This window comes from Tamandua tetradactyla, chromosome 26, assembly GCF_023851605.1.
Source record: "Tamandua tetradactyla isolate mTamTet1 chromosome 26, mTamTet1.pri, whole genome shotgun sequence".
Classification (NCBI taxonomy): Eukaryota; Metazoa; Chordata; class Mammalia; order Pilosa; family Myrmecophagidae; genus Tamandua; species Tamandua tetradactyla.
Genome location: NC_135352.1, coordinates 14,474,598 through 14,491,008, shown reverse-complemented (window position 1 = coordinate 14,491,008; position 16,411 = coordinate 14,474,598). Strand labels below are relative to the sequence as shown.

The following is a 16,411-nucleotide window of genomic DNA, read 5'->3' as shown; positions in this document are numbered from 1 at the left end:
AATCAACCATCCTACCTTCTTCTGTCCACCTTCCCCAGGATTTCAAAAATATCCTCACGGGGCGGGCCGCGGTGGCTCAGCGGGCAAGAGTGCTTGCCTGCCATGCCGGAGGACCCCGGTTCGATTCCCGGCCCCAGCCCATGTAAAAAACAAACAAACAAAATATAATAAAAACAAGAAAATGTTTAAAGATGTTTCCCTTTCTTCCTCCCTTCCTTCCTTCCATCCTTCCTTCCTTCTCTCTGTCTTTCCTTCCCTTCCTCCCTCTCTCTTTAAAAAAAAAAAAAAAAAAAAAATATCCTCACGACTTCCTGAACGTAATGAAAACTCTCTGGAATCTGGCTGCAATGAGCACCTGAGAAAAGTGGCTTCAGGAGAGAATGACTGAAACTGGGCCCTTAGCAATCTGCTCACATGGCCTCAACTTAACATTACTCAGGGTATGAGTTGGGTCTGTGATCCCAGCGTCCTCCACAAACACCTTGGGACAGACAAGATTCTTGGGGGCAATCAGCAGCATTCTCCAGCCTCTTATACAATAGCCGATGATCCTACTGCCTTTTGGAACCAGCAGCAAAGATAGTAACTTGTGATAACTTCACTGGTTATCAACCAGTGAAAATAGCAACGCTTTCTGGCCATTACACAGAAATCATTACATGGGAGAAATGCTCATGTGGATCGACCTTGTGATCTGGCCTTCCTTAGTGCTATTCCAAAACGTCAATTAGGTTTCTCAAGTGAGAACAACAAAGCACCCCTTCCCAATCAAATCAATTAACCTACATTATTCCTAGGAATCTGGGGACTCATGCTATTGTTGAGTACAGAGAAAATGGCTTTATAAACAGTTGTTTCACATGGTGGTAGAAAACTTGATTTGGAAAGCAGGGCAGAGATTTGTCTGAGCTAGCCCAGAGTCCCAACTGTCCACGTGGTTGAAATCCCAGTCTAGGAAAGGAGGATGCATAGTTTTTGGCAAATGGACACTCATTCCATAATAACTGAGCTGTGTTCCAGCCTCCTTCCCCCACCCCAACGGCCCCTCCTCTACGCCTTGTCTACTGCTGGAATCCAGAGCTTTTTCAGCTGCAGGACCCATCTGACCTCATTCATCACAAAACATGTACGGACTTCCAGGAATCAAGGAAAATGTGGGAATGTCCAATTGTGCTGTCTCTAAATGGGTCCATTGTCCAAGGCCTGTCATCCTTCCATGCCCCACCCTTAACTATTCAGCCAAGCAGCTCCCAGGGGAAGGAGGGAGTCTCTGGCTTTTCTAAAAGCAGGAAGCAGGAACTCTGGCCTCACCCAGAGGCAGGGCTTGACAAAGGCAGGACTGACGATGCCGACACAGGTTCATGGTTCATGGCAAGAAATGTAACGAACCTGGTCCTGCCCGGGATGTCAGGATGAGAAAGCCTTCCAACACTATTCTGACATCGAGACTTGAAGTTACTTAGGGATGAGCAAGAATGTTCATTTAGATCTAGACTCTCAAGGGGCTAAAACAAACAAACAACGAAAAAATCATGCTCTCGTTTCTAGACAAGTTTGCATTTACCTCTAATCTGGCACTCCATAACAACACAGCTCCACAATACTACACATCAAGTAACATGTAGCTTGTTCCCTCTTCCCTCCCCCACCCACCCCCACCCCCACCCCACAAAAAAATGTATCTTTCTCCCTCTAAAAGCCATTCCTCCATCTGGAAGGGCCTCTTTAAATGGCATTATCCCCAGAAAGGATCCTATAATGGCTCCTGAGAATAGCCAGCATCTTTGTAAGGAGCCTGCCTTGACCCCCCCACCCCCACCCCTTTCACTGACACTCTCCTGGCTTTTCAGACCTCAAGGAGACCAGAAAGTGGTGTCCACTCGCCTCTTTTTATCCAAAAGAGGATATGAAAATATTCACCTAAGCCAAGAATGTGAAGGATGCAAGCATCTGTTGGTGTCCTTCATTTCAAACACTCAGATTTATGCAAGGGTTAAAAGCTGGTGCTGCAACTTACCAAAGGATTCATTTTTGTTATGTCTCTAGTCAGCTGGTTTCCCCAATGGTCTTGCCCAATGATTGATTTGCTGTTGGAAAAGCCAAATGGCACCTAATTTTCCAGAAGCACCATATATGATGTAGCATTCATCACAGGTGACAGACGGGTCTTAGGTAGCCTATGAAACAAATCCTCCCACCCCAAATTGAATTATTCATCATTGGAGAGAAAAGGTTGTATTGTGATTTAAAGTAGCTTCAGTGGTCTATGTGCCCAGAAACCAGCTTTGAAAGGATTAACAAGTCATCCTTGTCCTTGCTCCCTCCTCGCACTCCACACTGCCCGCTTCTCAGAGCAACAAATGCAAATGGATCTCATGCCAATCCACCCCTACTTAGGAGAAATCATCAAGTTTCTAGCTGCTTTCACATCTGCATACTACTGTGCTCCATGGTTTGATGCCAGCATAAATATATTCTAAATCCACTCTGTCACTAGGCTCCTGGTATTACAGACTCTGAGAAAATTCTTAAAATTCTTAATAAATACTTTTATTAAGCATAATCATTCACCTCATGGTGACTCAGAAACGAAAACCGTGTCGTAAAAGATTTCTTTTAAAAAACAAAAGTTCCTGTAACTACAACAACAACGAAAAAAGGAACAAGAACACAAAACCAGGCACTTCTGGGAAACTTGATTTCTTCTTATCCCTCTGCTGCCCCCCTTACCCCCACCCCCACCCCAAGAAAACAAAACTAAACTGGTTGGGCACATTTGTCAAGACCTATGGATTTCATAACTTCAAGCCTTACTGCTTAAAAAATGAGGTAAGAAATGTCTATCTTAAAAAGTAAAACTGATGCAAACCAAACCAAGGTATTCCCCCGGCCGCTGAGGCAGCCGTTATTGCTCTAAGTTGGAATGTTTTGTTTGTTTGCTTTGAATATGTCTTCAAGGTCGCTTATTGCAGCTCGAGCTGGCCCTGCGGTTGGCGGAGACATGAGAAGATCTCGGCCACCTGCCCCTGGCCACCTCCCCGCGGCTGGGCAGTCCCGGATTGCTGCGCACGCTTGGCCCACCCAACCCTCGCCGGGAGCGCACGCATCTGGCTTTGGGGGTTCCGGGAGCCGCTCTAACAGCTGGGGGAAGTGGTGATGGGGCTATGCAGGTACGGCAGGCTGCTGGGGGCCGCGTGCACACCCACCGACACCGGGAAGCTGAAGACGAACTGCGAGGTGGGGGTAGGGGTGGCTTTGCCCCGCTCCCGCAGGGGCCCCGACGGACTGGCGGCCTCAACAGCACAGGACGTAGCCAGGACCTGGGACTCGAACTGCAGCAGCTGCCCCATGAAGCTGAAGTTGGGCGAGATGATGCTCCGGCGCTGCTTGACGAACTCGAAGGCCTCCTCCAGCCTCACCCTCTTCTTCATCATCAGGTAGGCCAGGCAGATGGTGGCTGAGCGCGAGATGCCGGCCTGGCAGTGCACCAGCACTCGCCCGCAGCAGTCCTTCACCGCATCTGGAGCAGAGCGCATGACACCATGAGCAGGCCCCGCCTTCCTGACCTCCACTCACCCCAGGGCAGGGGGTGGGGAGAGAATGTGGGAAGGGCTGGAAGATGGGGCGCTCCCACTGACCACCCTCGGCTGAGGACCAGGAAGCCCATCCCCTGCTAGGGTGTATGTGGGACTTAACCAAACAAGAACATTACATTTGGGAAAACCACATATTAGAGCCAGTGTAACCTCCACATGCATGCAAGGATGTCCATTTGCAGAAACAAAAACAGAGCTTCCCCATCTCTTCCTTCTTCCCCATCCAAAAAGGCCTTGTCATCTAGGCATCTGGAGCCATGGAGGGGGCAGGTCATGGGTTCTGATGGGAAGCTAACAGTGTGGGGTGTAGAAGTTCCTTTCTCTGCTCCCACACCTCCCAGTGGGCAAGCCTTCCTCCTGAGGAAGAGGGGCTGCGGTTCCACCCTGGACACCGTGTCTCCGAAGTTCTTCCTGCATGCATCTGATACCAGCAACTCCCTCACATGCTCCTACACCACGGCCGTCTGACCTGGGAACCCAAAGGCAGGGCCAACCTACCAATATACTCGATGGCTTCCATGAACCAGGAGCTGATGTCAGCCTTGTGGTTGTCTTCCACGGGGATGCACTTGTACTGGTAGTGTCCTTCAAAGTGGTTCGGGCAGTCCGAGGAGACATTCAACAGGGCCGTGATGCCCAGCGCGTCCAGCATGTCCCTCCGGGCGGCATGGTGGGCGCTGCCGAGGAAGAGGAAGGGAAGGATCTCCACGGGCCCTCCCTGCACCAGAAAAGGAAAACAAAGGTCCCCAAGCATGAGTGAATGGCTGCCAGGTAAAGGGCCAGGACACCAGGGATGGGGAGAGGGGAGCTAGTCTGAGGTGGGCTTTCCCAGGCACTGTGGAGAACCTTCTGGTTTCCCCCATCATCCTCCCAGAGCTCCTGGCTTTCAGGCTCAAGGTGGAGAAGAGAAGGCCCAGAGGGTCTTCTCCAGCCTTATGCTATGCCCTGCCCATGAGCAGAGGAACCAAGGGCCAGGCAGAACCTTGGTGGCCCCACCTGCTGGTTAGAGCAGCCCACCTTCCCATGACACCTGAGGCAGCAGATGCCACGCTAGCCTTGCTACACTGTCTGTGACATTTAGAGTTTACACCTGTTGATCATCGAGCTATTTGTTGTGGGACTGAGATTAGTTGGACACGTCTTCACTTAGCACATGAGGCCATCTTGGCCTCACAGACAAGAGGAGGGTCCTGGCAAGCTGAGGCAGTCAGTTTAAAGCAATGTCACTTTCAGAGTCAGTTAAATACAAGTGACCTGGGGTTAGGGGAGCAGGTTGCTGTACCCCATAAATTCACTCCTCCTCCATTTAAATGAAAGGGTTGCAAGGGATGGGCTTGTATGAACTGCAGCGGCCTGTGCTGGGAGGGTTGGTTGACTGCTGATGTCCATTTGGCATTCACATCTGGCACCTATGTAGGGGACAACTTGACTTTTTGTGGACTTCTGCACACAGGCCCACTCCAGAGAAGGGTGTTCTCTCAGCTTCCTCACACTGACAACTTCCAGGAGGCCTTCTCACTTGTCTGCACCTAAGTCTAAACCAGGAGCCTTGGGAGTAATGTCTTTTTTTTTTTTTAAGGGATGTGGGGATAAAAGAGAGGAGGTAGAAATCTGGGGAATAAGGGACTCTACCTAACATCCCAACCCAATACTCAGGATTCACCACATCCTCCCCAAACCCAGGCACTGCATTCAAAGTCTTTAAAAAAAAAAGCAGAACTCAAAGAGGAGGCCCACCCCTCTTGCCCCAGCCCCTCACCCCCTAGCACGGGGGACCGGGCATCTACCTGGTCATGCAGGGGGGTTCCGCAGGAGCTGCAGCCCAGATCCAAGGACTCTGCAGTGCTTGGGGGCACAGGGGGCGGGATGGACGCCAAGGCCTTGGTTTTGGAGCAGAATTCTGGATACTCAGAGGAAAATCTCTCATAGCCACCTGTAAAGGACAAAGATGTTCAGGTTAATGGGCTGGGGTCTCTAACCCAGCAGAAAGCTAGAAAGAACTTGACGGAGTCCTACCCAAGAGCAGAGAGATGAGGAAACTGGGGCGGGCTGGCTCTGATTTTGCCACTGGGTGGCACTGTAGGTGCAGAAACAATGGCTGAAGAGAATTTTCCAGAGGTGCAGAGCCCACGTTGGCCAGCGCTTCATGCTGAAGCCTAGAAGGATGCGGTGGGCATCAGGAAAGTTTGAGGGATGACAATCAGATTTGGGATGAAGACACACAAAGAAAGGTGTGCAGGGAGCATACAGAGAGTAGCTCCTGGGGGAAGAAGGAAAGGCCAGGGTGGGCTTCCGGGAGCACTAAACAGCCTGCTGCTGTGCCCTGGGACCTGCCAAGATGCCATCCCTTCCCCAAACCCTGCTTTTGGGAAGGTTCTCCAATGGGGAGAAAATGGAGAAAGAAAATGACCCTGGCACTAGCCTTTCTGGACATCAGCAGTGGAGCAGAGTCCAATTGTACGGCCTCAGGGACAGCTGTTCCATCAACAAGGGGTCAAAACAAGAGGAAATGGGCTTAAATCTCAATAAATCCCTCTTGCTACATGCAGGTAAGGAAGGATTTCCTGACCTGGGAGTTGCTAAGCCCTGGAATAGCTGTCTGTGGGGATCATCTTCCGGGGAACGCAGGTCTTCAAATAAAAAAGACCCAACAGCGACTTATGGGGATTGGTAACAGCTAACGCCGGAAATGTGCAGGTGGGAGTAGGCAGAGGCGCAGGCAGAGGCAGGCAGGGAACACGCTCCAGGACACGCTCAAGCCTTCTGTCTCCGAATAGCTCATGATCTCTGGGATTTTCTTTGGGGGTAACTTACAAAAACGACCATCAGTATTTGGCTTTACTCTTATTCTTATTTTGTCGTTTCTGTAGGACCAAACATTGACTCTAAGTCCATTTAGTTGGGCTTGTAGGTTGTGGAACAACCACTCTAACAGATCCATTCAAAGGACTAAAATGACAAGTTGGCCGAAGTCATGTAGGCAGGTAGAACCTTTAAATCGTTATATTCCCTATGTATGTTTTCACGGTGATCACCAAAATGTGCAGACCTGCAATGGTTAGTCAATTACTTACCCCAAATTCTGTCTCTAGAAACTACTGCCTCCTGCTACTGCTGGGAGAGGGAAAATGAATCTTTGTGATATAAAGCTTAGAGAAACAGGGCACACATTTTCTCCTCTCTGACCGGAAGCTCCTCTATTCCTTCCACTCCGTTCCTCAGGATATAAATGGATCTCTGGTCATGGCCCTTTGTTCCAGCTGAGTCATAAGGCAGCATCCTTGCATGGAAGGCCTGCTGGAGAGGGCGGCACTGCTGCCTCATCACAGGGCACCCCTCCTCCCCTTGTAACCCCATCTGTCCACTTTTCTCATAAGGCAACAAGCACTGCTACCCAAAAGGCAGTGAAGAGAGTATGCTGGGAGTGGCCAGCAAAAGTCATTAGCCAAACACTCTAAGGCCTCTGGGACAGGAACTGTGGAGAGAACTACATGCTTTGGAGAAATGCATCAATGGACAAACCCTTGTTGAACCCCTGTATAAAAAGCCATCACTTGTTACTCTATATGCTTCCATAAGATTTGAATTTTTTTTAACTAACAAAAATGATCCTAGAACTTCTAAGTCACGCTATTAAAACATATTTTTGAAAAGAAATTTCAGATATGCGTGCTGGCCATCCAGAAGCTCATCACCCAGACAGGCAGATAAGCTGGACTCCAAAAGGTAAATATGGGGCCACTGGTAGGAGGGGCAGGGCCAGGCTCCAAGGTCACCGAGGAGCAGCACCCCCAAAGGCAGCACAAATGGGAGGAGGCTCAGAGTGGTGGAGATAATGTCCGTTCCACTGCTGAGAAGGTACAGGACAGACCGACGCTGTGGAAAGAGACAGGCTTTGCAGTCAAGTCAAAGGCGGGCTTTGCATCCCAGCCCTGTGCATCAGGGAATCATCAGCTGTGCAACCTGGGGCCAGTCATAAAATGTGATTAATGCCCACCTTGCAGAGTGCTTGCAAGGACTGCTTCAAACAGTCCTTGGCACTGGGCCTCCAGGAGACAAAGAACGAGGTTTCCTTTCCTGGCACCTACACTAAATGGATTCCTAATCGGAGAGCTTCAAAGATCAAAGAAGGACTTTTCATCCTGGCAACTTCCCAGACTTTCACAGCCTCCTTTTCCTGGGCTTTATCAATCTCTTCCAGTTGCAGTCTTGAGACCCAGCAGTAGACTGAGGAATGGAAGGTACCTCACCTCCTGAACCCCACATTCCCTCCAGAGTCATCAACATTTGCTGCCTCCTGGGTCAGTCATGAGGTTAGTGCAGCAGAACCATGGCTGAGAGATGCAGAGCCAGCTGTAACCACAGCAGGGCAAGGGATCCGGGGAGAGCAGGTGACTCAGTGGTCAGGATGGAGGGTCACCCAGGAGGTGGAGAAGGCCAGATTGGGCTTGAGGGGGGCCCGGGGCTGTGCGTCACCTCCCCCAGGCTGTTCATAACAGGATGAAGAGACAGAAGGGTCTGGAAAAGACACCATTAGGATGGAGCAGAAAAGTGATGACTAAGATTCCAGTTTCCCTCTGTGGATTCTTTAAAGAGCAAGCAAAATGGAGCTAAGTGAAGAAGCAGATTGGCTTAAGGGCTGCAAGCTAGAAGATTCGGGACAACATGAGAGGTTCCCCCCACCCCACCCCCCCTCATCCCCCCCCCCCCGCCTTCTGAGCTACAACTAAGCTTTCGCAGGCCTGTGGCTGGTTGTACCTTCTGGTGGACCAACAAGCTTCATCCAGGCAGGACCAAGGAGAAGTGCAATGCACAATGATGGTCACCGGAGGGCGCCCTCAAGGTGGAAGATGGATGAGTATAAATGTATAAATTAGCAGCGACCAACCACTTGGAACAAAGGGCTGGGGTCCGACTCCACCAGGCCACACACCAGTAAGTCATCTCTAGGTATGTCAAGGGCATCCATGCTAACAAAAATCTAACCGCCAATAAGGATGCTTACTCTATGGCAGGCTCTTTCGGCACAGGCATGATTTGTTCAAATTTTACATAACAGGAAACTGAGGTGCAGGGCAGGCAAGGAACCTGCCTGTGGCTGCCCAGCCAGGTAACAGCCGGACCAGCTTCCAGTCCAGCAGCTCAAAGCCAGACTCCGTAACTTGCTGTCGGGAACCGACCTAACCCCTCACCTCATCCTGGGGGCCCTGTCCTCAGAGCACTGCCTGCTGGCTTCATCAAATGGAGACATAATTTCTGTGCAAACACAGAAAGGAACTTAGCGGGGCACTGCTGACATTTCACCAACCTCTGCTCCTTTCCATAGTTTCCTAATCACGGGTTGTCATTGAGGAGTCATCATTAGTAATTTAAAAAGGAAGAAACACAATAGAATAGAAACTACTAGAATGTGTTACATTTAATTAGAGTATAATTGCATGGAGCTTTTGTTTCAGGCATAGATGTTGTATGCTAGGTCATGATGTAAATTTCTTACTAACATGGTGCCTAAGATTTCTTCTCTTCAGTACCTCCTACCTATCCCCAAATCTGTGCAAGTACCATATCCACAGCCCTTTGGGTAAGAGATAGATTTAGAACACCAAGTTTTATCCAAAACCGATGAAAGGGAAAGCTTATTCCCCTGGTATACAAAGGGGTTGGGCTCTACTCAGTGCTTCCTACAGGTGTACAAGGGGAACACGTGGAGACAGGAGGTCTGGGTGCCAGTCCCGGATGGAGTTGGGAACTAGAGCAAGTTAGGAGTTACCTCCTGTTTTAGTTTCCTGGCTGCTAAACCAAATACCATGCAAGGGGTTGGCTTAACAACAGGAATGTATTGGCTCATGGTTTCAGAGTCTAGAAGGCTTGTTTCTTCCCAGGGTTGGTATCTTCTAGCTGGCCAACAATCTGTGGGTTCCTTGGCCTTTCCACCACATGGCGATACACAAGGCAGAGTCTTCTTTCTCTTCTGGGTTCTGTTGACTTCCAGCTCCTAGCTGCTCCCTGTGGCTTCTCTCTTTATTGCCTTCTCTATGAGGCCTTCAGTAATAGGGTTAAGACCCATCCTGATTCAGCTGGGCCATACCTTACCTGAAGTAACTTCATCAAAATGTCCTAGTCACAATAGGTTCACACCACAGAAATGGATTGATTTTGAGAACATGCCTTTCTGGGATACATAACTCCAAGCCAACACACCTTTCAAACCTCGTTTTCCCACCCTCAAAATGTAAGGATTTTAGACTATATGACCTCTAGGTTCCAAATATTCTGTGATCATAAACATCTGGGATCTATTCATTTGCAAAATGGCAGTAAAGCAGCAGGTGCCTATGAAATGCATTTCTTTCTCCCAAATAAAATTTCCTAACAGATACACCAATTAATCCCGACCCATTCTTTCTATATCCTGTTGAATGTATTTACATAAGAGACATCGTATTAATTTTGACCTGTTGCCCCCATCTGTATTTAATAATATACTTTCTATTCTTAAAGCTGTCATTTGCTCATCTTTATGTTAAAACTTGAGCATCTAGGAAAAACAAAGTAATATGATTTTCACCCAACTCTGAGTAATAACTGTATCTATAGATCAGCTCCTATGTTCTTTCCTCTCTCTTTTTTTTTTCTGATACCTGCACAAACAAGGCAATTTTCAAAGGTTAGTGAAAATGAAAACCCATTGGCCCATGTTCTCCACTGCTGCCCACCCCCACATCTGCAGGGGTAGACCAATGTATGTGAGAGTGCTTTGCACAGGGCAAACCAATATCACTATAAAAGGCCTCTTAAAGGGGTTGGTGGTGCACAGGACTGACTTTTTTGATGGTGACCATGGTCACAATCTCAATGTGGTGTCCATTTTTTTCCTGTTACCCTTTCAAAGCTCAGAGCATCCCTTCTTCACAATCAGGGTGCTCCCACCCTTTTCTCTCCCAGGCTGTCTTCTCAATACAAGGTCAGTGTTGCTCAGGAAGAAAGTCTGGGGTCATCTGAAGGTCATTTGCCTTGGAGACATTCACTAGAGGTAGGTAGGCATTGGCTTAGTGAGCCCCATGCAAATACTGAGCAGTCAACGCTCACCTAAGGGTCTTCTCTTCACCTTGGGTCTCTCTCCCCAGGGACTGCTGGTCCCTTTTCCCCTGCAGGGAAAGGTCATACCAGGCTGGGTTTTGTAGCACTCCCTCCAGGTCCCTTCTGTGCCATCTGCTACCTTCAATAAACTGGCTTCCATTGGAGGGTGAATCTTACTTTCAGTCATGCTTTCACTTTGTTAGCCGAGAACTGCCTTCCAGTAAGGAAACTGGCTATCTCACTGCAGAGGTTCTGATTTTTTGAAGGAATATCTTGACTTCTTAAAATGATCACCCTTTCTCATGCCGGCCTTCATGGTGGGTGCAGCTTGTCTCCCCCAAAATCAGCAAGGACAAGCCCAAGAAAAGCCCAAGGAAGCTTGGTGGTCTTAATAACCAAGTTTCCACTTACAAATTTTTAGCCTCACTGCATCTTTGGTTACTTTTGTTGATTGGATCACATCCAATTCAAGTGACGTGAAAACTAGTAAGTGGGCTTTATTCACCGTCATTCTTTAACTATAGTTGTGGTTGGAAATTATCTTTAGGGCCCAACATTTCAAAACTCCAACACTTCCAAACCTAGACTGGTATGGGCATTGAGTCATATTTGCAGAGAAAAATAGTTCATTTTCTCTTTGGGTGGAAGAGGAGTGCAACCTCAGCATCCCCCATGGCCATGCTGTTTATGCCACTGAACTTCTGGGCACTGGGATGGGCTACTGGGGACAGAGAGAGGAAAGACAGAAGATAGTGGCCGGGCTGCTACCTGCCCACCCCCTTCTTTCCACCCCCACTGTTCATTGGTGCAGAAAGTGGCCATTTTGTTTGGGGACTACAGTTTACATGAATTCCAACGGGGCAGGCTGAACTGGAATATCTAGTTGATGCCCTCAAATTTTCAAAACTGCCCCTGGACCGTTTTTAAGTCAGAACGTAATAAGAAGACACTAAGGTCATGAGCTGAGGTGGATTTTAGGCAGGTACAAAGTAAGGTAATGTCTTTATACCTGAAATCTCTTTCCATAACAGATTGATTCCTAACTTGGGGAATACGGGAGGTGAAGACTAACTTCCATAAAGATAAGGAATCATTAGATCCCTCTAATGACTAGGGGAATCTGAATCTAATCCAGTGATTTATGGAGAGAAAAAGGAGATGTGTGCTGTGACAAAATCAGAAAAATTGAAATTTCTAAACTGTCCCTAAACATGTATTTAAGGATTTTAAATTAAATGAGCTGAAAAAAAGTTTATCCCAAATGGGTGTTCTTTACTAGCAAAAAGAGTAGAAATTATTGCTGAGATTTCACCTATTGCTTTCAGCATAACTTGGTTAGTATCAAGAAATTTAAAGGCTGTAAAGCCTTTTATTGATTTAAACTATTGTTTATGGTAATTAGTTATTAACTACCTGCAATGAGTAACCAGCTACCTTCACAATGGCAGAAATATATGATCAGATTTTAAAACTCAGGAGAATTATATAGGCTTTGGCTGGGAAGGACAGATGAACATCTGAAAATACCTTGCTGTTTTTATACTGACCCCCTGCCCGGCAGCGTGGCAGATACCAGCAGATGGGATCTTTCACTTGTTTAATATCCTCCCCACTTTTAACTCCACATTCACCACCACACACAACATACATAAGTTCCCATTAGCTGGAAAATAAAATGCACAATTCCTGAGGGAACCAAATGTCCCAACCCCTATTCAGTTCAGATGTTTACAAAAGAGAATGTAAGAGGCCTTTTCTTCCCTTGTTCCCCAATCCCCCCCCCCCCATATTCCCAAATAAACTCTCATCTCCCAGAGAACCTCTCCCATGATATCCCAACATCCCCTCCATTCCACTGGCTTCTCCACAAGTAAGCCATCAGTCTCTGGAGGCTTAGGAGTCGTTGCTTTCCTGCCCAGACTGCATCTCTCCTGTGGGGTGTGGGCACAGAGACTTTCTTTCTGCCCTCTCTGGGGATGCCTTTTCATTAGAAGGCAAAGGGAAGGACCAGGAACAGGGTTTAAGATGACCTGGGCTCAGCGCACATAACAGAAAAGCTAAGTACAGAGAATATTCCCCGTTAGCTTCGTAGATGTTTTGCTACTAGTACAGAACAAGCTAAAAGATACCCCATCTCCAAGTTTAGGCTGCTGCTCCCCAGGGCAGGCTCCCTCTCCCCGAGGAACACAGAGCTGAACCTCCCCTGGCTACTTCCAGGGCCTGTTCCCGGAGAGAGAAGTAAACCTGCCGCTCAGGTTTGGACATTCTCCGTCATCTCAGAGGAAGTTGACTCTGAAATGCAAAGGGTCGCCTTCCCTGCCGGCATCCGGGCAGACAACAGGAGGCAGTGCAGGCCTGGGGAGAAACCTGAGCGTTCCGGAGACAGCAGCACCCCTTTTTTCAGATCGCCCCTTTTCCGTGGGTCAGCACCACCCGCCACGGGGCTGTCATTTCACCCGGAGACCGCCAATTCCCAGCCTTTACATTAGCACTTGCCTCTCTCCCTGAATCGTCAACGCGGAGCAGCTCATCCGCAGGCGCTTCTCCCGACCGCATGCACCGGGACAGCGAGAGGTCGCGAGCCCAGAGAGGAAACCCTAAAACCAAGCCTCTCTCCCAGGCGCGGGGCCAAGGTCCCGGAGCTGCCGTTCTAAGGTGGGCCCCTCCAGATTGCTTTCAGGAAGAACAACAAAACAAAACAAACCCAGACTCCACGTGGGGCTAGAGGCCAGCCCTCGCCCCGCCGCAGGAAGGCTTCTCGGTTCAGTGCCCCGGAGGGAAGGCGCCCGAATCAGGCTCTACATTAAGGGGACCGGGAGCCGGGGGACAGCTCAGCGCAGAACACATCCTGGGCAGCCCCGACCCACTCTAGTGGGACTTTCCTACCCAGAGGACTTTCTCTCTCCTCTTTCCCACCAGCGCCAGCTGGTGATTGTTTGACATCTTCAAACAATAGCACAGACCACCTACGCCGGTGGTCTAACCAGTGACTTGACACCGGGGTAGCACGGCGCGGGGCTCCTCGGCACCGCTCCACGTTCGGGCGCAGGCGGGATAGACCCTTCTCCAGCGCCCAGCGCGCCCCCGGCTTAGATGCCGGTCCCTAGGGTCAAAGCCCCTTCCGGGGACTTTCTCTCAAGGCGCTCTGGGGAGGGAAGGGAGCTGGCTCAAAGGGTGGTGCAAAAGGTGGCCCTAGCGGAAAAAAGAAAGAAAAATCAGCAAAATCGCCTTAGTGGTTCAACCGAAGGTCAACAGCAGCATTTCCCCAGCAGCTGACAGGTCAAATGGTCAGGAAACAACTGCCGAGAACAAAGCCCCCCGCTGTTCGCCAGGGGCAGACCAGGCCTGTCGGCACTGAGCAGTTTTGTTGTGCTTTTTCGAGGGGGCGGTTGGGTGGGGGACGGTAGGTTTCCGTCCCCCGCTCCAGCTCCCTTCCTCTCGAGTGAACAGCTCCGATTAGGAGGGAAGGGGTTGGGGCGGGGGGGCGAGAGGCCAGGGCCGCCTTCAGGAACCGCGGCGGCTCTTTGATGACCGGGATAGAAACGCCTCTCGGGTTCGCAGGCGAGAAGCCGACTAAAGCGGAAGAATGCGCGGAATGCTGTGGCGGGAGCAAGGGGTGCAGCGCGGCAGCCCCCAGGGCCCTGCCCGCTCCCCAGCGCGAGGGGCGCCGGCCGATGGGCAAGTCCCGGCAGGTGCGGCCGCGGGCTCGGCTGCGACCGGCGCATCGTCCTTCCAGTTACTTGGATGGGACACAGTCCTTTTGGGTTGTTCCTACATCTGGATTTGACAAGACCACCCTCGGACACCTCCAAAGAGGAAAGGTCTCTCCGGGGTTCATTTAAATCAAGCAGAAACCATCAGATAATCGAGAATTATGTCAGAACAAAAGACCCTAAGACTCCGCTGGCCGGATTTACGTAACCGGAGAGGCACGGTCCCAGTCTAGCGTCCCGCACCTATGCAATCCTCCCGCCTCCGGCTCCCGGAGCCCGGGTCTAGCTAGGGTTTAGCCGGGCGCCGGGGCGGTGGGGAACTTGGCCATCTCCCAGGCGGACCTCCGAGTCGAGCATCGGGAGAAGAGATACAGATCGCTCCACACAAGGTCTGCAACCCGATCCGCGTTTCACTTAACAAGGCCTGGTTTCAAAATCGATCCGGCGGGGTCGATCCCCCTCCCCCCCGGCGCCCACACTCCTTCACCGTCCCCCACCCCCCACCCCACCTCTGGAGTTCGGGATCGGACGTAGTGTAGAGCCGGGGTAAGCCAAACAAGTAGGCCTATTCTGTCCCCACCCGCGCTGTGGTACTTGGGGGCACTTCCCAGTACTTAGCAGATGAGCCGTGCGCACGGGAGGAGCTTTCCCCTTGAGAGGCAAGAAACCGTTAGTGAGTGTAAATAATCGCGGAATCGCCAAGAAGGGTGCGGCGGGTGACGGAAGGAGCGCTCCGGTGTCGTCCGCCAAGGCTTAGGAAGCTCTCACACGCGCACAAAAACTCGCACAATCCTTGCAAGCCCGTGCACACTAACACGCACAGAGAGCGCGCGGGGGATTCCCGCAGCCACCGGTCACTCCTTCCCTCGGCCACTAAAGACGCAGGCCGACAAATCGCGCTACGTGTACACCCCAGCCCGCGCCCCGCCACCCGGGTTTACCTTTGAGCAAGCAGATGTCTGTGCGCTCGGCGTTGCGGCGCAGCGCCTGCACCACCAGCGACACGGTGCTGTCTTCTCGGAGGCTCTCGGCGCGCGGGCTGCGCTCGTCGTAGACGATAACCGCTGAGTATAGGCCGGAGCGCAGGCGGGCGCGCACCTCTTCCTCCGCGGGCAAGATCTGCTCCAGGCTCACCGAGCCTTTGGCCCGCCGCCGCACGATGGTGTTGCAGCGCACGTTGACCGAGCCTCGGATGTAGCCCGCGCTGTGCGCCAGGAACGGTCTGCAGTCCAGCAGCAGGCACTTGCCGCCGCTCAGCAGCCCCAGCGCACCGTGGCTGCCACCGCCGCCGTTCTCGTCCCGGTTCATCAGCCTTTTGAGCACGCTGCAGTCCATCTCCCGCAGCTCCTCCACCGTCACCATGGTCTCCAGGAACCGCGACTGCTGGGTGCGCGAGGAAGCCAAGGGCAGCCCGGCCAGCTGGGCTGGAGCAAGGGGCGGGCGAGGGTTAAGGAAGGACGCGTGCCGAAGTGACCACTGCCAACTTGGTCCCCGATGGCTACCGCCGGAGAACCTCTTCTCCCCAGTCCCCCTTCCTCCCGCAGTCACCAGGTTACATAGCAGTTTTAAGCGGCCTCGGGCGCCAGGCAGGACGACGCGCAGCGCAGAGGGGGAGGTGGCGTGGCAGTGCAGGGGAGAGTGTTTACAGGAGAGGGCCCAGGGCTCCCTTCTGTCGTCGCTTCTATTGTACAGCCTGTGGTGCTCCTGCTCCTGTTGCCGCCGGCGCTGCTGTGCCGGCCGCCGTTGCCTACACACCAATGAAGCTCCGCGCACTGCCCCAGCTCGAGTTTCCTCCTCTGCTTATAGATTTATTAATGCTCCTCGGCTCTCCCGAGGGAGGGAGGAGAGTCATTACTACTTCGCGAGGCCCCGCCTCTTTCCATTCTGGGCCTCGCGCTTCTACCCCACCCCCACCCCCCCATCTCTTGTCCCTCGACCTCGCGGGCCCCGCCTTCTGGCCCCCCCCCCCCCGCCTCCCCGGCGCGTGAATGGAGCGCCGACGGCTCGCGACCAGTCACGGGA

General features: G+C 51.3%; 1 protein-coding gene across 1 annotated transcript; it reads right to left on the bottom strand.

The window, feature by feature from the left end:
• Positions 1 to 1,671: 1,671 nt before the first annotated feature.
• Positions 1,672 to 16,300, bottom strand: DUSP4 (dual specificity phosphatase 4). Its single transcript, XM_077144535.1, has 4 exons — positions 15,331 to 16,300; positions 5,384 to 5,529; positions 4,095 to 4,314; positions 1,672 to 3,520 (listed from the first exon to the last, which is right to left on the bottom strand). The coding sequence occupies exons 1-4, from the start codon at positions 15,749 to 15,751 to the stop codon at positions 3,135 to 3,137; spliced, it is 1,173 nt and encodes a 390-aa protein (XP_077000650.1). The 5' UTR covers positions 15,752 to 16,300; the 3' UTR covers positions 1,672 to 3,134.
• Between the last annotated feature and the right edge of the window lie 111 nt (positions 16,301 to 16,411).

Coding starts and splice junctions, on each gene's coding strand:
- DUSP4 (XM_077144535.1), bottom strand. CDS start 15,751: ATGGTGACGGTGGAGGAGCTGCGGGAGATGGACTGCAGCGTGCTCAAA. Junction 5,530..15,330: donor AGACATCTGCTTGCTCAAAG/GTAAACCCGGGT, acceptor TGTCCTTTACAG/GTGGCTATGAGAGATTTTCC. Junction 3,521..4,094: donor GGAAGCCATCGAGTATATTG/GTAGGTTGGCCC, acceptor GCTCTGCTCCAG/ATGCGGTGAAGGACTGCTGC.